Raw genomic sequence first — 24,812 nt, forward strand, 5'->3', positions numbered from 1 at the left:
AACACCCCTACAAGCAGCAGGAAACAAAAGCCTTATAGAATACTGATAAAACAAGTGTTAGAGTTTTCGCTCTTTTCTAACAACTTTCCCCACATTTCAGCGCGCCGAAGTTGCCCACACGGGCTGCTATAACGGGTGCCCGAGAAGGGGGAAATGGAACGATATCGACTTATTATTATGCTCGTTATGTTTCTTTTGGGTATCCGTAATGTATTCCAGTGTAGTAAGGCTGAAAAAAGTTTGGCTGAGTAGTACGATTTCCCTAATTCCATGTTCCAGCGCAGCGGGAACTGCAGGGTCTTCTCGGCGAGGGCGCATAGCTGCTGCGTCGGCTGCGCTAACCCTCTGCTCGGGCTGCACTTCCTTCGTCTCAGGAAGTAACCCAGTAATCAGCAAACGCACGATGGCGCACGCTACTCTGGCGTTTTACCGGAACGTTTTACCGCCGCGGAACGTCTCTCACGGCTTCGGCATACTGCCCTCCCCCTCACACTTTTTTCCATACTTCCCTCCGTTTTTTTGCGCGCTCTATCTTCGGTGTCCTTTTTGTTCTCCCGTTTACAACGAGGCCTACAGCGAGGCACGACAAGAAACCAAAAGACGGGCGCATAAGAGCTACGCTCTAAAGTAACAGATGGTTCCGCTGCACCAACTACAGAATAACGCGCGGAACCTGTGGATCCCTTCGAGCTGCGCGCTCGGAACGCTAGTGCAGCGTTTTCCAATGATTTATGACCTTATTCAGCAGTTACTTTTTCACGCACCAACCTCAAACCATGTCTGCTTTGTGAACAGCCGCGATCACTTGGCCCCATCTTCGCAGCGGTATCTTCCAAAAAATGTCGCTTGCGCTCTGCACCAGAAGCACGGGCGAAGTTTGAGTATTGACGAGGGGCACGCATACGTTATTGTTCCCGCTGAGTTCCCTTGAACGTCGACTGAGGATTTGCTTGAAATAGCCATCGGGTTGGACGATTATAGGTAGGTCGCTATTCATCGCACATTTTTTTTCTGGGATGGAGTTCACATAGCGCGGCCTACCCATGTGAAAATGCCATTACAACTAGCACAAGACGTCAAGTCAGATGTTTTGTACCAACCATGTGAACTTTATACCACATCATGTCACATTATCTAGTGGCCGTGGTTCATTGTTTATAAGGAATGTCCAGATTTTAAGTTAAAACTGATTACGCTAATTTCACTGCACATTGTATGAAACCCACTTTCTTATAATTTCAAAACTTTCTGTCTTATATCACCCGCCCCGCTGGCGGAGTGGCTAAGGCGTTTTGCTGCGGACCCCAAGGACGTCGTTCGATCCTGGCCGGCCGCTTTTGTGATGGAGGCGAAAAGTGACATCGCCTTTGTGTCGAGATTTCTGCGCACGTAATGGTCCCCAGGTTGTAAAAATAAATGTGGAGCCCGCCACTATGCGCGCATCGTAGAACCGGTGTAGCTTCGGCGCGTTAAACCCAACAATCAATCAATCAATCAATCAATCAATCAATCAATCAATCAATCAATCAATCAATCAATCAATCAATCAATCAATCAATCAATCAATCAATCAATCAATCAATCAATCAATCAATCAATCCATTGATCCGTATATCGATCAATCAATGAATCAATCAATCTATTGCAATGTTCATTTATGAAACGTGTCAAACAGCACCCCATTTCCCTTTTCTATCCGTCGATGCACTATTAGAACTCTGGCATTTTCGAAATTGGTGAAGATTTTCTCTTGTACATTCCATGAAATTGAAATGAACGTTTGCTGATCTTTTCCTTGGCCCAAATATTGTTTCGTAATATACAGTTCTCACTCGCTGACTCGAAGTCGTAAAATCCGTTGAACATTTCCAGATGAGCGGAATTTTAGCTTAGCGAAATGCCGGAAAGTTGTGGCCACGTCAAAAAAATAAGAGGTTAGTCTGGTAGCAAAAGCTCCTCTGCACAAGGGAGCCTTCATAATTAAGCCAAAAACTTTCGCAGGAAAAACGAATATTTATTATTCCAGAAGACAGAACTGCGTGATGCTCGCCTATTTCGCGTTCGCATGTGGTCCCAGAAAAGAGTTCTTGAGCTGCTCAGTGCAACGCATCAATAGTTGGTCGCCATGGCTACATACTACCTTTTTGCGAAACAGACGCACAATCTTTGTTTGTTTCTGTCTTTGTAGGTACTTCTCGAGGCTCGTCTTCGTCCTCATGATCAGCTGCATTGTCCACAGCTGTCTCAACTATGTAGTCCGGGCAGCATTTCGGTAACGGGAACATAGGCCTCGTACAGCGTAAATTTGCAGTTTACGACGGCGTTCGGCGCGAAGTGGGACCTAAGCGTTAGAACGGAGACCTAGTGCGGTGTCTGTAGCGGACATTGCCTGTGCGTCCTCTCTGTCAACATTTCGAGATATCTCTGGTCCTCAAAAAAACTTTAGAGATAAAGTAGGCCAAATACATGGCTCCCATGGGAGATGAATTCACGGCGAAAAACGTTTCGAGTGTACCTATAAGTCAAGATATCCGAGTTGGAGTTAAGGAGGTATCACTGTATTTTTACCACGTAAGCCATGAATTTGCCTCATGCTATTTAACTTGTGTAACCATGGTCATTACCCTGAAATTATTCCGTTGCTTTACGCAAGTATTGTGGCTCCTTATGGAAGGATTTATTAATCTTTTTTAGCTATTATGCCACCTTATGTCTTGAATTTGGCGTAACTATAAATTAAAAATTAAAAATAAATTAGCGTATCGTCATCTCTCCGGACCAGAGGGGGATCCACCACTTTCAGCGCATTCCGAGCAAAAGCACACAAACACTGCTGCTAAGAAGGACCCTCGGATATCCAACGCATGAAATTATGTTCGCCCCCACATATACATTCAATCTCACTAGGAGTATTTTGGAACTGTTCAGGATCATTATACACGAACCATCACTAGCAAGCTCTAATAAAATGCAATAAAAATCACTATGCTTAATAATAATCCGAAAAGGCACTACCCGTCACTAACAGCACTTTTCTTACTACCAAAGACACAAAGTGGAAACTAACAACAACTATGATATCATTTCCTGAGATCGATATTCCAATAAGGAAAAGATTAACCCACGACCAACACGCTGTTTAACAAAAAAAGTGCGTTTCAAAAGATGTATGTTAGTTTAGTGTTCGAGAGGAGCTTCGCAAGTGAAAGTATTTGTCGGTTGAAGCTTTTGACACTACAAATGCCGGGTACTTGAAGCGTGCGGGGTTTAAAAATATTCACCTTGCACGTTACCTTGGTTTGGTTGATTAATTTATTCCGTAGCCCACATTACGTTCCTCATTTGTTCGGAGCAAAAGTCGGTTGTTGTAATTGCATACAAATGCCATTAACTCCACTTTAATTTGTTTGTTAAATTGTCCAAGTTGTCTTGTTTTTACAGCGAAGCTGTTTAGGGCTAGGGCACACCACCTGCATGTCAGCGCCCAGAAAACCCTCCGAAGCATAGAGTGGGCATGCGCGAAAAAAAGACTATAGTACGAGGGGCCCCAAGCCACAAAGGGAAATGCAACGTCGAGGTCTCTCGCGGAGAAACGTAGCATGGTCATGGCCACGTGTTAGTGGCGTAGTTGGCCAACCACAAAGTGAAAGAGCAGCAGATGGCGGGTTAGTACAAGGAATGACGCGGCGAGCAGCGGCGAGAATGTGACCGTCGCCGCCATGTTGCCGAACCTGGCGGTGATGGAGCGATTGAGTGAGCGAGCGCCCGAACCGGCGATTCTAATCATCGGTGTTTTGCCGATCCGGCAGCGTGGGTGAAAGTGCGGCGTGTGACGGCCTGTGGAAGATACGGCGACAAAATTGCGTACAGAAAGAAACCGAAAATGGGAAGTAAACGTATCCGTACTGCCGTACTGTTGTGTCTCAAATACAGCTTCGCTGGTCAGCCACATTCACATAGTGGAATGGCCGATGAATTTCTTTTCTGGTTCATTTAATGCTTCGCGGCTCTTTCCCTAGGGGATCTGCCGTAGCTTGATGTTTATTTTTCTGTTGCTATTCTCCCGTTCTTAATGTCCTGTAACCCCAACCCTACCATGTACCAGTGGGTAGCTCAATAAATGAAATGAAATTCTTACTAAATTAAACACGGTGCAGATCCTGGTAGCTTTCTGATTTAGTTTTCGGATTTAACTTTGTCTGGTTTAACGTATCTGATTTAATTACAATTAATGTGTTTCACTTAGGCGTCATGCGGTACAACCCTCAGATGAATCGAGAAAAGTGTTATACGGATAATTGATAACGCGCCGAGGAATAAGCCGCAAGCTCATTTGTATTGCCTCTTGATGTACTTCAGGACCACTGTTTAGCCTAATTATTCTCCAAGTACTGGCCACATATCATCCCTCCGACTTTTCAGGGCTAGCTAATCGTAAACGACTTATTGTGAACGTAACAATCTCCACCGGCGGGAAGTATACATTTAATATGGTCAGCAAATTTTGCCTTTTGTGTGAATAAAAGCATTGATTAACTACGAAATTGCATCAAAATATTACGAAATATTCTGCCACCTCCAAAACTTCACTTCGAAAATTAAATAATTAAAAGAACGACTGACAAATACTAGGTATGAGTTCCTAAAAAAACACCCTAACCAGTCGAACATAGTGCACATTATTCCTACTTTTATGTGCCCAGGTCTTGTTGTTGTAAAGAATTAAAAAAATAATTTCAATGACCGAACCCCAGCCGTATAGGCTATAGAGCAAGTTTCCTTATTAACATGTTTGCCCATTGTAAAATACGCGAATTAGTGCGATATCATTACAAATTTTGCTATATTTAGCATAAAATGAGTGTGATCCGAGCAATTAGCGTTGCTCCGGCGCTAACACGAACTCTATGGATGCAATAAAAGCATACTGTGGGCATATGTAGTTTTTGTTCTGAACTGATATCAAATATGGTCGTGCCATTTTATCTTCGTGGTCATCCTTCGTTTTCATGAAATTCCAGGCCGATCAACTTGATTTCTAGTGTGGATAAGTCACTGACAAAAGTTTTAATTGGTCGGTTGAGTGGTATGCTAGACTTCAAGCCACCAAGCTAAGAGAGAAGCTATAGGAGGGGTTCTTTACCAATGCATCATATGCCTGCACCAAGTCAGCTAACCAACAAATAGGCGGAGCATCATGACCCTGTATAGGCGCCACTTATTGATAACGAAAACGCATGTGGTTCAGTGACAACCACATGGGTGTTTGAGTCACGATTCAGAAATCGTGGAATTCTACTTTGAATTCTTCAACGGTATTTGTGAAGGTGGCATGCATATGATTCTCCAACGTAAGAGGACTAAAACTTTGGTTATTAGTGTGGGTGTCAGTCAAGGAGACCCAATATCAACGCGTCTATTTGTTGTCTGTCTTGAGGTGTATTTATAAGTCTTATAGGGAAGGATTGATTGGGAATATGCACCAATAAAAAATATTTGTATCATTTGAGGTTTAGAGATGGCATTGTCGAAGTAGGTCCTTCCCACAGGAATTTGCGGAAAATGCTGTGAATACTGCCTGCAAAATACTTTTCTGCAAGGTTTAAAGGTGTTGTGCCACCAAATTTTAACTCTGTAAAAAGCCTGCTGTAGGCTTCCTCTGCATGCAACGACCCTCAACACGAAGTGCTGGGTACAGCAAGCGCTTAATATATATTTTAATTCGCTTCTAAAAATTACCTAAATGCTCTTCTGGAAATCGGGACCCGTCGCTAGCGCCACTAACCATGACGTCAGTGAATTGCCAGCACAGCAAAGTTTGTGACGTCATACAACGTTAGCGACTCGAGCGACGTCAACGTGAACTCCAGTTACCACAGTTTGGTCGCTTGGTCGTATCGACACACTATGCCGATACGAAGGCGACGACGACGCGACGCCGACGAGTCGCCAAAACCTCGCCCAACTGCCGAATTGCCAGACCGCGTTGTCACACTACGCCGACGGCGACACAAACACGTCGGCCGATGGAAAGTCGCCGTAGTGTGACTGACTCGCCGACCGAAGACGCCAACAGAACCGGTCGCCTGACTGGTCGCACGACGCGTCGTCAATCGACCGAGAAGCGAAAACTGCGCCCCGACAACATTCGTGCCGCAATGAACGCGGCTCTATTTTGTTAGTTTCTGGAGGGTAATAAACTCAGTAAGTTCTATGAAGTCCATACAACTCAACACTAGCGCTAATGCGATCCGTATTTTGGCGTTCGACGCTTCGGCCGTGCTCACGGAGAGCCGTGCTCTTCGGCGACGCCGCTACCCCGGAATGCGTGTGCGATCGGCTCGCCTGTAGAAAATATAAGGTCAGTTTCGTGCAGAAGAACAGTTACGTAGGGTAATTTGGGTAATAAGAGATCAGTATCGGCAAAGGTTTTTAACGTAAAACGTAAAACCAAAGTACGGCAAGCACTATCCCGGCAACGGTCTAATTAGTGTCGCATGATGGCGGCGATGGGAGCAGTCTGCCTTGATATTTACCTAACCGGCCAAACCGCTTCCGCTCACTGACTAGCCAGAGTCACTATGAATAATTAACAGTGACTCTGGCTAGTCAGTGAGCGGAAGCGGTTTGGCCGGTTAGGTAAAATCAAGGCAGACTGCTCCCATCCAGTACGGTAATCGTCGCTGGTGTGGTTCCGCAACAGCCATCGGATCAGTCTGTCTTGATTTCACCCAACTGGACAAACAGCTGCCGCTCACTGACTAGCCAGAGTCACTGTTAATTATTCATAGTGACTCTGGCTAGTCAGTGAGCGGAAGCGGTTCGGCCGGTTAGGTAAAATCAACTCTGACTGCTCCCATCGCCGCCATCATGCGACACTAATTAGGCCTTTGCCCTCGATCCCTTCAGTGCAAAATCGCAGTCGCAGCCGGGCACACTTATTTTTGCGAGCGCTTTCGCGGAAGAGCAGAGTTGATGGCGATAAGCTGTCGCGGGGGCTTCGCGGAATCTTGCTGCGCAAGCGCTATTTAAGAAATTTGAGTTTACAAGCCAGGAATTCTGTGAACTAGCTAGTAAACACCGACGTACGACTGCAAGGATGGGCCTCCATCTAGTACACCGGCTATATCGCGGTGAGAAAATGTTGTTTCGCTGGCTCAGTGGTCTCGCGCGTTCCGCCCGCACGGTCAACATTGCGGGTTCGATTCGCGGCGGGGGCAGCTTTTTTTTTTCTTTTTTGAGCGTTTTTTTTTAGCATTTTCATGGTATGCATATCCGTGGTTTTCATTTGTCTGCATCCGAGGATGCAGACAAAGAATCCGCGTCGGAGCTGTCGCGGCTTGACGTGACGAGTCGGTGTGTTTACTTCCGTGGTGAAGCACGTATGTGGGAGAGCAGACGCCGCAGTTAAGTCGCAACGTACCGCAGCGCCGCCGTGGCAGAGTCTCCTCGCAACACTGTGACGTCAGTGCTTGAATCGGCGCCCAGAAACCGAAACCGAATCCTGTTCACATGAATCGTGCGATAATAAATTTTTTACTCAGAATATGTGCATGTGAGAGCATGTATCATGCTTTCTAACGAATTATAAAACGTTTGCAACAAAGAATGCACAAGCAACAAATTTGGTGGCACAACACCTTTAACAGAAATACTGCGACATCAAATACAGTGTTAAACGGACGTGCGGCGAGACACAGTTTCAAGATTGATTGTCGATTGAAGATGCCTTCGGAAAATTGTCGGTAGGCATCTAGATCACGACAGAGATATCATTCCGAACCTTAATAAGGTCTGGGCTGATTTCGGTAAGCATTCCAAAACTTTCGGCAGTGATCTGCTTTTGTCGCTAGAGTGACGGTGATAAATCCAGTGTGTAGATCAAGTGACGGCATATGGGTGTAAACATGGGGTATCACTAGACATTTAGAAAACCAACTTTGATGGGCCGAACGAGTCATGAGATGGGAAAAGACGGTAAGCGTAGAATTAAGCAATAAGAAAACGGCAGACTTACTATATTGAGGTATAAAGTCGAGTGGAAGAAATTCGAGTTCAGGTTAAGCGAAGGAAATTGGGTTTGGCAGGTGAGTAATGGGGAGGAGGAGCAACACATGTACAATTCCTTTATCGGAATGTTTGCCAAGGGGTGGGATACGAAACAAGGGATGAAAAATTACAAGACGGAGGGATGAACGAAGAAAATTCGATGGAAAAGAACTGACTCAGCAAACTCGCTATATGTGCGGCCGAAAATGTTTGGGAGAGGTCTTTGTCCTGCAGTGCACATAAAAAGTCTGATGATGATGCACATGAATGGTGGGCTCCCATTCAACTTCCTCTTCAACTTTCGCTTTTTCATTAGGTGCCAGCTGTGATCTGACACAGCTACATGCTTTCTCGTATTCCTCATAAGATTGCTCAAGATGCGCTAACACGGCTAGGTGGTGTAAAAACACTATGTGTAATATGAATGTCCCAAACCAAGTTTAAATTTGGCAGCTAGCCTGAGGTCATTTTTTAAAGTCCCTTGTCTGGAGTGTACCTTACTTATGGCTACTCACGACACTTTTATTTGTGGTGCTGCGGCCGACTACAATTTGACGCTGCAAGTCACATTTTATTTCCTCCAAACGGCGCATCACATCTGAAACCAATAAGAATTGAAGTGTGTTGATACATTGATGTGCGGATTCTATTCTCGCAGTATCCAGTACTTATTCACAGCCTCGTAGGTTATTCTATATAATGCTTAAGAAAGACTAGCCTCGACCATTAACCTCGCTTGCAGCACAACCAAACCAGAGCCAGACGTATACTTACTCCTAGTCGTATCAGTTGTAGTACCTCTAATACTCGTACCACGTAATATTCCATCAATATACATTATCAGGTATTCCGTTGGTAATCTGTTGTTCAAATCTGTCACTACAACGCTTTTCTTTCCATCATTATTTCTGGATTTTCTATGTCACTGGCTCTCTTAGGCAAAGCACTGTAGTCTAATGGCTACCTGTACCCCATCATTTTCTTTTCCTAATAATAACCTTCGCGACTACGTCGGTTCACATGTAAGACGTTTGGCGATGAGTGGATAATTTATCAGAAAATTTGCACCCTTTTTGGTGTTTTGGCAGTTAAGTGTGATCGTAAACCATATGTATTGGTGTAATCGTTGTTTAATGTTCGCTCGCCTAACAATTCGGCTCGACATTTCACGGTTGCGCTGCTTTAAAAAAATTTCAACGAAATTGCCAACCAATCCTTTTTCAGCCCTACACAGTACCTGTCTTCCTTCTTAGTAGCAGTACCAGGTAGCAATACTAATCATTATTCTGGCTGACTGGTTCGGGCGACCAGTTGGGCCTGGAACAGCCTTCCTTCCTCCAGCGTCTCTACATTCGAACTTTAGCGATTCCCGCCTGGTCTCGACAATGGCAATTATTGACCTCCTCATTGTTTCTAGTGTATCATACTCATTTTTAATACTCCATTTTCAGTGTAACCCTTGAGCTACCCTCAGAGTACACGAATGAAATGAAATAAAAGAAGTTTGCTCGTCACACGTCTGCTTCTTCAATACAACATCCGTGCTCCTTTAAAACTTTTTTTTTACTCGCCAAGCTTAACAACTGCCACGGCACACAATAAGTCAATTTTTTTGACATACAGGTATATAGCAATAACTTATAGTTCAATATAAAAGTTCATGCAACCTAAATTTATCACGGCAGCCTACGTATGCAATGTTCTGCAAATTATCGCAATTGCGTTTGTAATTTATGTTTGAAAATTACAGTAACCAGTGCCTTATTTAAGTATAACAATTGTTTTTTTATGTTTTTATGATTAGTACTGGATGTGTATATTCACGGTAACCGACTTTAGTGATTCGTGTGCTGTCTGTATTTACTATGAATTTTGTTATGTGCAATACAGTGAGCGAACCTGAATGCCTCTTACGCCATGTTTAGAAGGACGTGTTGTTGGGAGAGGTGGTACATATTATCAAAAGGTGTGAACTGCACTAAGGAAGACGCCAAACAGAGACAGGTACACTACGACCGGTCAGTCTTTGCGCCTGTCCGTGTGTACATCTCCCTGTGTAGCGTCTTCCTCAGCGCAGTTTACACCTTTTTGCTACAACGTGTTGTTTATGTAGCATTGGTACACCCACTGGTTTCTTGTGTAATGCAGGCATTTTTGATTTACGTGCCCAACAATGTTCTCCTGTCACTTTTATTTCTGATCCAGCAGGCGTTGTTTCGTGCGAATATCCGGTCTGTCGTCTCCTCAAGGTGCTCGCACGTTTTCACTGATACTGCTCTTTATATTCACTGGTATCAGACTTATTCAACGCGAAAAGGGCAATTTTCCACCCCCTTGATGTGAAATCTGGTTGTGTTCATTTTTTTGTTTGTTACTCCACTAATTGCATGAAAGCTTACATCGCGGACTGTGGATATGCCTACATGGTCCGTCTGTATAAAAGCTTTATGAAGTCTACTCTTACAAGAGAGCACTTCTGAGTTTTTATCAAGGGTACTGGTAACCACTATCAGGCCGTGTGTTCATTCATTACCAGCCTGCTTTGCTAACCAGAATGTTCTCCAGATACAAAACTGGTACGATCAGTACAACTGAAACCAAGTGGTTACCTAAATCCTAATTGGTGAACAATTAGGGCCACAAGGAAGAGCTGGTAGTCAGCAGAGATGAACCACAGGTGACCGCCAACACCCTGCACAGAAAACGCACGAACTCTTAGAAACGAGCATGAATAAAACGAAACACATTCTCTTTTTGTGCCATTACATGTTTGCAGGTAAAGCGTAGTAATTATTTGAAAAGTGTGTCTTAAGAACAAACGGTTTTTACGACGCCTAAGTACTGGAATAAAGTTGTTCTGCTTCGTCCATTGCTTTCGAACTTACGTTCCTGCCAAAATAAGGGGTTCGATTAAAATTATATGATTCTGGTCCAGACCTTTATTTCCTGAATGCCGCTAGTCCACTAGGAGAAGGGGTGACGTCATAATTGAAACTAAAAAGAGTTCTGCGGAAGCGTAGAGCAACCATCCCTACGTACGTATCAATCAATGCTTCAAAATCCAGTCAAATATCCAATGTTTTCTATGGTCGTTGTCAGCAGCAGAATTACTATTTGGTGGGAAGTGCCACGAGGGCGTTGACGGTTGAATTATAAATATCTTTTATTAGTAGAGCTCGCGCTTGGCATCACATTCCGTCCGACGTATTGCGTACAACACACCCCAAATGAACAAAACTTTAAACCTTAGACAGAAACACTAATGTTACTTCAATTTAATATAGTGGACATTTATTGTCTTTTGACTAAATTTCACACAGCATGTTTCCCCCGTAGCGATGGCTTGAGCCGGGGTTACGCCATTCTGAAAATTGTGAAGAGTAGTAAATAACCTCGATATCTAACAATGACACCGACCATGGATGTAAATTAGCCACTAAGATGTTGCGTCGCTCAGCCGAATGGCACTGATTTTTTGCCGGCCACGGATGCTCTCTTTCTGATAGAGGAGCTGCACGAAAGTACTTCTGTGAAAGATATTTCGAGCTACGTCATCTAGGTAGTCCGTACTATCCCGTAGCAGTTTTTCACGGGTCACTGAGAGGCCAAGTGTTTTTCTGCGCGGAACACACTGACTGAATTCCAGAACGAAATTACGACTATCCCGAAATCCTTAACTGGAGCTTCCTACTTAACAGAAGCAGGCTTGTATTAATGTCTCTTCCTTTCCACGGGATGAAAGAGCAACCTACGGACGATTCCATTCTTTGAATAAGACGATGCTTAGGGTTACCTGTTAGAGACAAGAGCTTCAGCATTTGACATTGTCGGTGTAGCATTGAAGAAACTTGCACTAATTGAAAGTGGCGATTGCTGCTGGCATTACAATGTTTGATAACGCAGGAAAACGTTTATCTTACCTTGGAATCATCAGAAAAATACTTCACTTTTACACAAAATTAAACCCGATGCCCGGGAGTTCATCGGCACAACACATGGGCAGTTACAAGCACGGGCACTATTCAGTACGTACGGTCGCAGGTTTATGCAGAGAGTTGGCGGTAACATACGCGTGTGTGCAAGAGAATTGATGAGAAATAGGATGGTGTATTGTACCCACAGAAGTCAACATTAAAATGCGTCGACGCCGCCTGCCGCAGTGTAAGTGAAGTCATGACGCAGTATAAAACGGGCTTGTAGCGGCGGCTTAGGGCATGCAGAGTTTTCCTTGCAAAAATACACTTCTTTTCCCGCAAAGACCACAGAAGGATAGAAATTGGTTGCAAAGCAATGATGGATATGTCTGTTCTCAACTCACTTTATGCTTTTTTTTTCGTGAGCGCTTCTGACAATGTAACGCGTCAGGCTTGTGCCGAACTAGCATTTTGCTGATCATCATGTAGGGGCTTTGCCACAATTAGAGTTTACAGCTACAGGGGTGTATAATTGTCATCAGGGAAATGGAGGTAAAAAATAGTACATTTATTGTGCAAACACTTCGTCCTTAAACGTCTGGTTGTGGCGGTGGCCAGAATAAAAGGGAAAACCAAATCCCTATGTTTTGGCGTCAAGAGTTGTAGGCTCATCTATACGCTCGGTATCCATGTTGAATGTTATGAAATTTCTGCGAGAAATCTAGTGCACCAAAAGGGCTCAGAAGTGCCGAAGGATACATCCCCTGTTCTTCAGCTGCCAAGGTGCAAATAACAGCAACAGCGCGCCAACATGTCATCGCCAGCGCGGAAAGTTTCAGCAATTCCTCTTCATGAGTCGGTTTCATACATAAATTTTGGAAGTAGTGAGGCCTCTGTGGACGCTAATACAAGACGCAGTAAACTACAGCACCAGCACACACTCAGCCACAGGCAGGATGTTGTTGGGCAAGTTGGTGCCACATCTTTCAAGTCGCGTCCTGTCCCGTTCGCGTTAGTCCTGTCTTTTACGCGGAGTTTTTCAACTCAGTCACCCACAGCGGTGATGTAGTGGCCACCGCATTCTGCTGATGCACACAAGGACTCGCTTCCCGGCAGTTGAGGCTGTTTCTTACACTGGCCGAGACAATAAAGCTCATGCTAACGATATTCACCGCATGGTGCACAGACCGAGGTGTTTTGAAATTTTCATGAGCCTCCGTCATGCTCCACAGCACAGGCGAGGGTAATTCGAATGCATTAAAACACTTGTAACTAAGTTGGGCCCGTGCAAAGGGAAGAAGAGGGATGCATAGAAATTCACCCCAAATATTTATACTTGCTCGGATTTAGACATAGCTCAGTGGGAGAATCTGTCTCTCCAGTATCGCTGTGTGTACGCGGACATCGTCAGGCGGCCGGTACATAAGGGTTTGGCCGCCGGATGGTTCAGAAGCATGTAGTAAAGAGCTGCCTGCCAGCTACGCACTCAATTCAAAAATATTCTTATAGGCGTGATCTTAACAGAAACGGTGAGTAAATGTAAACAACCTTACCGTATTGGTTCTGCATGCCACCACAGGGATGATTTCAGTGAAAATACAGATACCGTGACCACATTAGCTGCTTATAGAAGTTTTTTTATCTACCTAGAGGTTAGCAGCGGCTCCGACCAAACTTTGGTTGAAGAGCTTGAAACTCCCATTGAACTGATACACATGTGAGAATTGTTTATTTTAGTGCTTTCTGCCCTCGGGGTAGACCGAACCAAGCAGAAAATACGCGTATATATGCCTATCGATCTTTTATAAAATAACTTAAATCTTAATAACATGGTGAGGCTAGACGGGATAGGTCGCGAGGAACAAAACTATGTATACCCCCTCAGAACCATTTCAGAGTCGCCTGCTTAGATTATCTACAAGCGTTTTTCACTTAGGTAGGGACAGAAACAGCCAAAGTGGGGTGACTAGCGGGTTATCCGCAGTATTTTTGGTGTACCCCCGCCTCGCCACTGATGAAAAACGTTTTACCTGCCTCCACGCCTTCAACTTCTTTATCGTGCGCCCCTTCGGCAATTCTGCGTTGTTGACAGTCACAAAAGATCGCGAGAACGGCCCTTGACGTGTTGCCAGTATGCTTGCGGCCTGAATTTCCAATGAGATGAAAGATCCGCCCAGACAGAAGATCCAATCGAGCCTAAATATCCACCGAAGTAAAAGGTCCCCGAGAAGAAATGTCCAACAATGAGGAAGGTCCACCCATGTATTTGAGAAACGTTCTGCTCATTAGCATCTCACTTCCCGCATTGCGCATACTCGCATCGATCAATCCCCTCCCCGAGCTGTACATCGTCTGGACCCCTGGCCACTCGTCCCTCGAGGGAAATGAGGCGGCTCACGCCGCTGCCCGCGCCCTTCCACACCGGGCATTTCCCTCAGGAACAGAACCCACGGTCCAGCCTCCTCCACCTCCCGCTGTTCCATCACGCTACGACGACATCCTGCACCATTATCGCAACCTTCGCCTCACTTTGCCTCAACCTCACCCTCAACTAACCAAGGAGGAAGCAGTCATCTGACGTCGATTACAAACACCTATTACAACGCACCCATTCTCACGCTATCTCCCCTACCCAATACACTCTCACCTGTCCATTCTGCCCCTCTCTTAATACTACCTACCACATGGTGTGGGCCTGTCAAAACACCCCATCGCTTACCCCCAATCCAAGACCTCTCCCAGAGCAGTGGGAGGGCCTGCTGACCAGCTCCCGTCACGCTGACCAGATCTTTCTGGTCACCCGTGACAGGGCTGCAGCCAAGGTCCAAGGGTACCTGGACTGAGGCGAACCCACCCAAGCGAGTGACGGCTCAACCGCCACCGTTTGCTCTATTAAATGTTTCTTCTCTCTCTCTCTCTCTCTCTCTCTCTCTATATATATATATATATATATATATATATATATATATATATATATATATATATATATATATATATATATATATATATATATATATATATATATATATATATATATATATATATCTGCTTATTAGAATAAAGCGGACAGCAATGAGTTTGACTCAGTTGTGGCAAACTTTAGTACACAAACATAAATGAGCGTTTTGAATATTCCGTAATTCGTTTCCACGCAGGATTCAGTTCTGCGTCAATGTAAGCTGTTGCACATTACCATTTTGTAACGCGAGGCCCTGCTCAATTTCGGCAACATCGTTTCTCACTAAAACAAAGCCCCGAAATCTGTCAGGGACTAATTCCTTCGGCACCGGACACACAATATGGTCGTGACATAAATACTTCTAAAGATTGTTGTCGGATAATCCCAGTATTAAAATATTTACCCGGTGGAAAGAAACACAAACTTTTTGCTCATGTCATTTTCCTCGGAAACAACGCATGGTCTATCGTAGAGTTTGCCGATGCACTACAAAAACTTACTTCAAATGGTTGCTTGATGGGAATAAATCTGCATACAAAGCAGCTCAACAGCTAGCACCAACTAGATGTTGCATGAATTCTCCATTTTGATAACCCAGTGTCATCCCTGGCCTCGTGACAATATTTAGATCCGCGCAGCATCGGAAACCAGCTCTGTTACTCTGTCGCTCCGTCGTTTCTAGTAAAGCCGTCCGCCGCTGAGTAGTCGTAGTCTACTCCAAGGGCGGAAGGCAGCAAGTGATTAGACAAACATCTCCAAAGCGTGAAATTTGGTCACAGTGGGAATTTTGAGTAAAAGATACAATAAGGCTTTACAATCAGCCGTAAGCGGAGATGAGGACTACGGATTAATTTATGTCACCCATTGATACTGAACTCCCATTGAACTTGTCATTGAACTAGATGCATGAATGCTTCTGAGGTGTTTTTTTTTCTTTCGAAATGAGCCAAATCCAGAAACCGAAGCTAAGTCAGATAAAACTGCGGTGACAAGAAAACTCGGAAACTTTCGTTTAAAAAAAGGGGTGTCAAGAAAATACGTCAGATAACGCCCTGCTCCGTGTAATCAGATCGTAGTTCGTATCGAAAATGTGCCAGGCACTGCTATTTCATGAATCAAAATGAGCCGAATCTATTTGCCCAATGGGAGCTTGCTTTTGGCTCGACTGTTTAGGCTGTTTCGTGGTTGTTCTCAGAAGTTTTTTTTCGTGCTTTTCGGAGCCGCTTGGCCATGAATTCAAATGGCAATTAGGAAATCGCCGAAAGATCTGTCCTGGGATGTCAACGACGAAGTGAACGGGAGGAGGAGTGAACGAAATGAAAGGGAGAGATATGAAGCAATGATTTCATCTCGTACCCTACCCGTTCATACGGAGTAACCGATTATATTTATTTTTTACTCTCACATTTGTCATTTCAGTATTTAACTAAATAGCCACCGCTGACAAGCCCTTCCAAATCTCCCCCATCCCTATGAGGGCACGTGGGCCCCTATGAGGGCCCCCTATGAGGACACGAACTACTTCATTAACGTGGAGACAATATGAGCACCCTTCTTGTGAAGCTTTTTGGAAATACATGGCAAGGTATTGACGAGCTTGCTTTTAGCCGTACACAAGAAAATTATGCTAGCGAAGAAATCGAAACTGATAATTCTGCCAAGAGGACTCACCTGCTCTCCATGTATAGTTGAACTGTTCTTGAAGCCCGGTTGCATGTTTACTGCCTTTTCCGCCAAAACTCAATCGCACCAGAGTATATTTAAATAAAGTTTTTATCAGAATACCGCATAAACTTGAGTGTTTCAATTCATCATCATCATCATCATCATCATCATCATCATCATCATTATTACCAGCCTATCTACGCCCACTGCAGGGCAAAGGCCTCTCCGATTAATCTCCAATTACCCCGGTCCTGTGCTAACTGCGGCATATTTATCCCCGTAAACTTCTTGAGCTCATCTGCCCATCTAGCTTACTGCCGCCCCCTAAATTCAATATGAACCAAATCCAGACTTCGTACCCCGATATTGCTCAAACTTAGCTAAGAATTTTTAATTACTTGTGGGCATAAACTGCCCCTAGCTGACATGTGAAATATATCATATAATAGCTGTGACAGCGTTGCATATAGGTCCGGTAACAAACTCCTGTTCGTTTCTCAAATTCGCGTTAGGTGGATGTGACTGATTTAGAAAAACTACGCCTGTTTTGCTTCTTCCACTCGTACAAGTATTTTGTTTTTACTTGATGCGAAAAAATGGCTGCTGTTGCTGGGAATCAAACCGCAACTTCATTCTCAGTAGCGTGACACCGTATACATGCACTTAGCTGCCATATTTTACACGTAAAATGACTAGAAGTAAGAAAATTACACACATGCACCTATACCTATATATAAAAAGAAGTGCCCGACCAACCGACCAACTGACCGACAGATTGACTGCTCAGCGTCCAGACAAATCTGCTAGACCCATTGACTTTTATCCGTCGTACTACATTTCATAGCACACGGGCCGACGAAGGCGAGATTTTTGGAAACTAAACCCCTAACACAGGAATGCAAGGAAATGATGTTCTGAAAAAGTCGTGAATACCTCGCTCACCCGTATAAATATAGAAGCGCTTTTTGCTGGTATATGTAGGCTAACACAATTTCCGAAGAGCAGATTTGTGGCTTTGCCATAACCTACACTAATGGTGCGATCCTGTATTTCTGAGCAAATCCGTGGGTTTCAAATCTTTCCCAGTATACGTTTTCCATTGTGATATATTCGCTTTATTTTTGCGGATAACTGTTACTGAAATGAACCATACAGTTTTTAAGAATTCCTCCATACGACGCCGCAAAACGGGTGAAACGTTGTTTTGTACCGCAAGCTACACTACACTACCTCGGGCAGTCTTCGTGGGGCGACCAGCTTTGCCCTTGAGTGCTGGAGGTCAAACCACACCCCCTGTCGCAAGCGGCCTGATTGGAGCAACGCCCGATGGCGGGAGAGATAGGCCAGGAGGGAAGGGAAACGCGCGCGGGACCTGCGTCGCCACGTGGCGGAGGAAGGTGAGGGCGCCACCGCCGTAGCTGTAAGCGCTCGTAACGAAGGAAAGCGAGCAGGCCACAGGCGGCGCGCAGTCGTGTACGATGGAGTAGGACGAATATCCAGCTGTGGTCGCTCGTACAGCGGCGACGCTTAAACAACGCCGTGAGGCGAAAAAGAGGAAACACGCTACTGTTGCGGCCAGCTTCGCTACCTTCATGTCTTGCGCGTTAGTGTGAGCTTCATGCATTTTTTAGACTCTTAAAGAGCCGAAAGGCCTGACAGGTGATGTTAACGTCCAGATAAACTGCTGTTTCTAGAGGATTCAGATTTTAGAAGTCAATTTCTATTATGGTGTAGGAGCTCAATACTACTGATTTATTTTAAAATTACACTCCTGAGAGAGAGAGAAAACCGCTGAAATATTTATTAACAATTTTTTATTGCAGGGCCGCTCAGGTATCGAACCGGTTTTAAAGATTGACAGACTTATATGGGCTACCTAAACACAAAAATATTGGCCGGTACATTTTTTGCCCATCCTTGAATTCAGCCAGCCGGCCAAACGCGAGCATTACACTTTTGAACAAAGCGTTTACAGCGTCAAACATTGCGGAGCAACTCAATCTGGAAGCATACTTCATAATTTTGGACACTGTCGAGTAAACAGAAAACATTCAGGATATTTGAGGCAAAACATGAATACATAAGTGGTACATGTGGTGTTCCTAGAATTCAAATTAGACGTGGGCACAATTTGTATCATTTTACCCACAAAATACAAAAAAGGGCTTGCAGGCGAGCAATGAGCTCGTGGCTCCATGCTCGGTTTCGTGGCTCCAGCGCAAGTGCAGCAGTAGGACCGGCGTGCAAGTCGTGCGAACGGTGAAAATTGAATTGAAATAACAAACGTTCATTGCGGTTATCATGGCAAGACCGACACCGCAGAGGAACATCGTGAGAGGTGGGCAGGGGATAAAGGAGAAGCAATTGCGGGGCACGGGCGGAGAATACTACCGTTTTCGGACGGCATTTGCAGCAGCTAAGGGAGCAGATTCGCGGGCAGTGTTATGGTGGCATTTCAAGGGGTGTACAACAGGGTAGTGTTTTGTCCTCTATTCCTTTCAGTGTTGCCATGGGTTCGTTACCTGGAGCTCTCAAAGAAAATCGAAAACCAGGTTACACATCCATGTACGCTGACGATCTCTGCACCTGGTTGTCTGGATGCCAACATAAGCGACGGGCAGGGATGACTCAACGTCGTGTTCACACCGTGCAGAAGTATCTGTCCTCAGTAAGCCTTATGCTTTCGGCCGAGAACTCCTGTTTTGCTCTCATCTCTTGAAACCAGCGACGGTCCACTCGTCTGAGCATCGGGAAGCCTGTCAATATGTCAAGCCACCCACGTGCGGTTCTTTGGGGTCACCCTGTACAGCAGTTTGCAATGGCGACAGGCAGAGCATACGACAGTTTCGGTTCTAATTCCCCGTATGAACAGTTTGCGGATATTTGCAGAAGATAAGGGGGGATCACTCTGCGTCCATGATTAAGCTGCACTCAGCACTGATTTTAGGTCGTGATATTTATCAGCTGCCCCTCATTTACCCTTCGGCATCCCAATAAAGCCTCAAAACGTTGCGCAGGGATGCGATGAGGACAGCAGTTCCACAGAGAGCGGCGAACGAGAAGGTCTTACGGGAGAGCCAGTCTTCTACACTCCGCTTGCTCTCGTCACAGAGGTTACTCGCGAAGATAATGTGTTTAGGGGATACGAATGCTGGAAGATCAATAATAAGGCGGCTTCAAACAAGGACGGCCTCTCACGCGCACACGGCTGTTTACACTCTGAGAATTTTGTACCATCAGTGGCCAAGGAAAACTCAGACCTCAATGCCGCCATGGGTTTACGAGAGCCTCCAGTGGAAGCGACATGTTCCTCACATGAGAGTTAAGCGGTACACGCCAGTGGAAACAGCCAGATTTTGGCCAGATGCTTGAACACCGGGAAAACACTTACCCGAACTACCTTCAAATTTTACGGATAGTCCAGCCAGTCACCATAGGAGAGCCAATCAGCATTGCCCAGTCAATCTGCACTGCCCGGTCAATCACACAGGAAATGGGCGCATATATTCTTATCACTCTTTTGTAAAATAATTTAAACCTAAATAACATGGTGATGCTAGACGAAATAGCTCATGATGAGCAAAACTATATATACCCCCGAAGAAGCATTTGAGAGTAGCCTGCTTAGAGGTCGTACAAGAGTTGTTCACTTAAGCATCGACAGAAACAGCAAAAAATAAGGTGACTTGCGGGTTATCCGCAGTATTTTTCGTGTACACCCGCCTCTCCACTAAAGAAAAGCGGATGACCTGCCTCCACGCATTCAACGTTCTTATCGTGTGCCACTTGTTCCATCCTGCGCTGTTAACGTACTCACAAGAAATCGCGAGATCGGCCCTTGACGCGTTGCCAACATGTTTGCGGCCTGAAGATCCAGCGAGACGGAAGATACACCGAGTTGGAAGATTCAATCGGTCATGTGGCGTCGAGAGGAAAGATCCACTGAGGCAGAAGATCCAAGCGAGCCTGAATATCCACTGAGATGGAAGATCCACCGAGTCAGAAGACACAATCCTGATGATGAAGGTTTAAGTTTAATGGCGCAAGGCCGACATGGGCAAAGAGCGCCAAATACAAAGTTATTTGATGAGGAGGGAAATCGAATAAAGTCAGTTAATGACTAGGAGCACGGCTGGTGTAAAGGGCCAGGGTGAAGAACGTGTCTGGTTAAAATATAAATAAGGTGGCTGGTGTATAGGACCAGGGGTAAAACTATGGGTGATATGAGATGAGTTGTAAGAAATGAACTTCAGATAGGAACTTAAAGGTGGGCTGAACAGAGAACATGGCATCATCTCCTAAGAAGTATGACGGGTGTGGTGGAATATGTCGTGTGTGTAGTTGTGGGAAGTGTTTGCGTCGCGTAATGTCGAGTGCCTTACATTGTATCAGGATGTGGATCACGGATAGGGCCTCTCCGCACCTGCTGCACAGAGGACTTGGAGATCCAGTGAGCAGGTGCGAGTGCGTTGCATGTGTGTGCCCTATTCGTTATCGAGCCAAGGCGACTTCAGTGTATCTAATACGTGTGTCGGTGGTGTATGGTCCTAAGAGTGGTTTTATTACGTGTAACTTGTTGTCTGTTTGTTTGCTCCAGTGTGTTTGCCATGTTTTGCGAAGTTGTTGTCTGATGTGTGGTTTCACGTCGGTGTAGGGTAATGTGATTATGTCTACTGTATTCAAGAGTGTAGCAGCAGCAGCCATTCGATCCGCTGCTTCATTCCCGGCTATACCTCAGTGGCCAGGGACCCAGCAAAGGACTAGTTCAAATTTGTGGACATAAACAGACATAATACCCTTGACTATTAAATTTATAACGTGATTTTTTGAAGACTTTGTTGACGACAACGCCCGCACAGCACTGAGAGAATCTGTATATATAATGGATTGTGGGATGTGGCTTTGAAGGATATGATTAACAACCAGAAGTACACCATAAGCCTCTGCCGTAAAGATACTTGTATTAATGTTAAAAGTTCTAGTGACACTAAGGCCGGGCCCATGCGCCGCGCAGGACACCGAGGTGGATGTTTTAGAGGCATCCGTATAAAATTCAGTACATTGGTACTTCTGCTGCAAATACAAGAAGTGCTGCAGAATTGCACATGTGGGAGCTCGGTTTTTATCTACATGTGTGAATGATGTGTTGCATGACACAGGGCGGAGATGCCATGGTGCTATGAAATCTGTTACAGAACTTTGGATGGTATCTAAAAAGGAGACAGCAAGCTCTCACGCTTCCTCTCTAACTCTGTAAGAGAAGGGCGCAGAGAACGATGGTTGATTTAAAGGAGTTCAGTCATGGAGGTATCATGAAAAACTGATTTAAAAGGATGGTGAGGCATGGATGAAATTTTAAAAGCATAAAGGAGGTCTGTGTATGCTCGCTGACGTTGACGTTGTAGGTTCCATTTGTTGCACTCAACATACAGGCTTTCGACCGGACTAGTTCGGAAGGCACCACACGACAAGCGGAGCCCTAGATGAAGCACAGGGTCCAGCAATCTGAGGGATGTTTTAGTGGCTGACCCATAGACAACGCTACCATAGTCCAGTCGTGAACCTATTAGGCTGCTAAAAACACGTAAAAGAAGTTGTTTGTCAGCACCAAAAGAGATGTGCGACAGAACCTTCAGGATATTCATTGTTTTTAGGCATTTATGTTTTAGTTGTTTTATTTGTGGGATGAATGTCAGCTTTTCGTCAAAGGTAATACCTAAGAACTTGTGTTCTTTTTTTACAGGAATAGAGACACCGTGGAGTCGAATGTCTGGATCCGGCCGAATGCCACGCCTCTTGGAAAACAGAACACAAGTGCACTTTCCTGGATTAAATTTAAAACCGTTGCTATCTGCCCAGCCGGCTAGCATGTTCACACCAAGCTGCACTTGGCGCTCGAAGATAGATAAGTTACACGATTTGAAGGAGAGTTGAATGTCGTCTACATAGACTGAACAGGAGATCGATGGTGGCAGTGCCTTCTGAAGAGAATTCATTTTTACAATAAACAAACTGCAACTCAAAACACCACCGTGCGGCACGCCGTTTTCCTGCACATGAACCCTAGAGAGTGCAGCTCCAACTCGCACGCGGAACGTCCTTTCAGAAAGGTAACTAACAAGCGTATTCATCATGTTACCCGACATGCCAAAGGGCTTCAAATCGCTGAGGATGCCGTACCGCCAAGCAGTGTCGTACGCCTTTTCAAGATCAAAGAATACTGTCATGCAGTACTGCTTATGTAGGAAAGCACCTTTAATATATGACTCTAGCGCAACGAGTTGATCGTTCGTAGATCGCCCCGCCCTAAAGCCCGCCTGGCAGCCCTCGAGAAGACCGTTGTACTCTAAGAAGTACACGAGTCTCCTGTTTATCATCTTTTCGAAGAGCTTACACAGGCAGCTTGTCAGGGTAATGGGACAATCACTGGCGGGAGAGGAAGGGTCCTTCCCTTCCTTTAGGAAAGCCACTACTATGGCCTCCCTCCAAGAGCGTGGAATGTGCCCCGAAAGCCATATTTTATTGTATAGGTGTAAGAGTGTTTCAAGAGTGTCTGGGTGTAGGTGCTGTATCATGGTGTATGTAATCTTATCTGCGCCTGGAGCTGAAGGTTTGCACGTGCTCAGGGCAGCCCTCAACTCATAGAAAGTGAATTCAGAGTTGTAAGGAGTTTTTGATTTGTCTTTGTCGTGTAAGGGCTTTTTTTCTGCAGATGTTTTGTGTTTCATGAAAGTGTTTGTGTAGTGTGCTGAACTAGACACGTGTTCGAAGTGTTGTGCAAGTGTGTTAGCCTGGTCTTCCAGTGTGTCCCCTGTTGTACTAACGAGGGGCAGGCTGTGTGTTTGTTGTCCTTTGAGCTTGCGTATACGTGTCCAGACTTTGTGTGTGTCTGTGTATGAACTAATGGATGTTATGAAGGTGTGCCAACTATCTCGTTTTGCCTCACGGCGCACACGTTTTCCAAACGCCTCGGCCCGTTTGAATAAAATAAGGTTACCCGGCGTGGGGTACCGACGAAGGTTACCCCACGCCTTGTTCTGGGCCTCTCGCGCCCGCCTACAGTCCTCATTCCACCACGGCCTCCTCTGGTTGCGCGGGGCACCAGAGGCGTGGGGAATGGACTTTTCGGCGGCGTCGAGGATGTGCGCCGTGAGCAGTTGGGTAGCTTCTTCAACGTGTAGGTGTCCTATGGATGAGTGGTGTAGTTTGGATGTCTCTGTAAATGTATTCCAGTTAGCTCTTGCTTCATTAAACCTTTTATGGGAAGGTGGACTGCATGGGCCTTTGCCTATATATGTTAGTGAGGTGGGGAAGTGGTCACTACCATATGGGTCAGTGCACACACCCCACTCAAGACATGGAAAGAGAATTCCCGAACCAATAGCCAAGTCAAGATTTGAGTATGTATTGTGTCCTATGTTATGGTATGTAGGCTGTTTCTTGTTGAAAAGGCATGCTCCAGAGGATGTTAAAAACTTCTCTATCAGGCGACCTCGGGCATCCGTGCGAGAAGAGCCCCAAAGAGAATTGTGTGCATTGAAGTGGCCTGTTAAGATGTACGGTTCAGGAAGCTGGTCGACCAGCGCCTCAAAGTCAGAGCTCAGAAGTGCAAGATCAGGAGAGATGTAGATGGAGACGGGCATGCTAAGGATTTGCGGGCGATTATGGCCACACCACCAGAAGAGTGTGTGCAGCCATCCCTGTCTTTCCTGTATAACAGGTAACTATTCAAGAAATTTGTGTGTTTAGAATTCAGATGTGTTTCCTGGACACACATTAAACTTGGCTGGTTGGCATGCAGAATCTCATGCACGTCGTCAAGATTATTCAGAAGGCCTCTGCAGTTCCATTGAACTATGTTTTCTCTTCCCATTATGATGTGTTAGAGCTACTGGAGTGTGATTATTTATGTAGGGTCTTTCGGGGCTTGGACTCTTGGGAGGGGCTTTCTGGCCTTCTCTACTGACCTGGACGTCGCAGCCCGTTCCTCCCGCTGCGATGAAAGCCGGAAGGGCTCGACGTCCATGTCGTCATCTGAAGGCAAGGGGGTGCCCAGCGGACTGGGCCCCCTTGACGTGGTACCCTTTCGGTTGTTCTTTGCCAGCGCTGCCAGTGCCGAAGGCGTGGGGAGCATCACAAATGGCACAGGCAGTGAGGCGGGGGAGGGGTCGCTGCGACTGCCTCCGCCTCCATCTCCGTGCCCTTGCGTGTGCTCCGGGTCGGTG

The 24,812-nt window shown here is 45.4% G+C and overlaps 1 protein-coding gene across 1 annotated transcript in view; it reads right to left on the reverse strand.

The window, feature by feature from the left end:
* Positions 1–24,812, reverse strand: part of LOC144136972 (nose resistant to fluoxetine protein 6-like) — a 187,564-nt gene that overhangs the window by 17,365 nt on the left and 145,387 nt on the right. Inside the window, exon 10 of the mRNA XM_077669437.1 lies at positions 10,659–10,741. Coding sequence (XP_077525563.1) covers positions 10,659–10,741 — 83 coding nt within the window. The remainder of the gene's footprint in view (positions 1–10,658; positions 10,742–24,812) is intronic.

This window comes from Haemaphysalis longicornis, unplaced genomic scaffold, assembly GCF_048455015.1.
Source record: "Haemaphysalis longicornis isolate Haplotype H1 unplaced genomic scaffold, Haemaphysalis longicornis Haplotype H1 scaffold_1, whole genome shotgun sequence".
NCBI lineage: Eukaryota > Metazoa > Arthropoda > Arachnida > Ixodida > Ixodidae > Haemaphysalis > Haemaphysalis longicornis.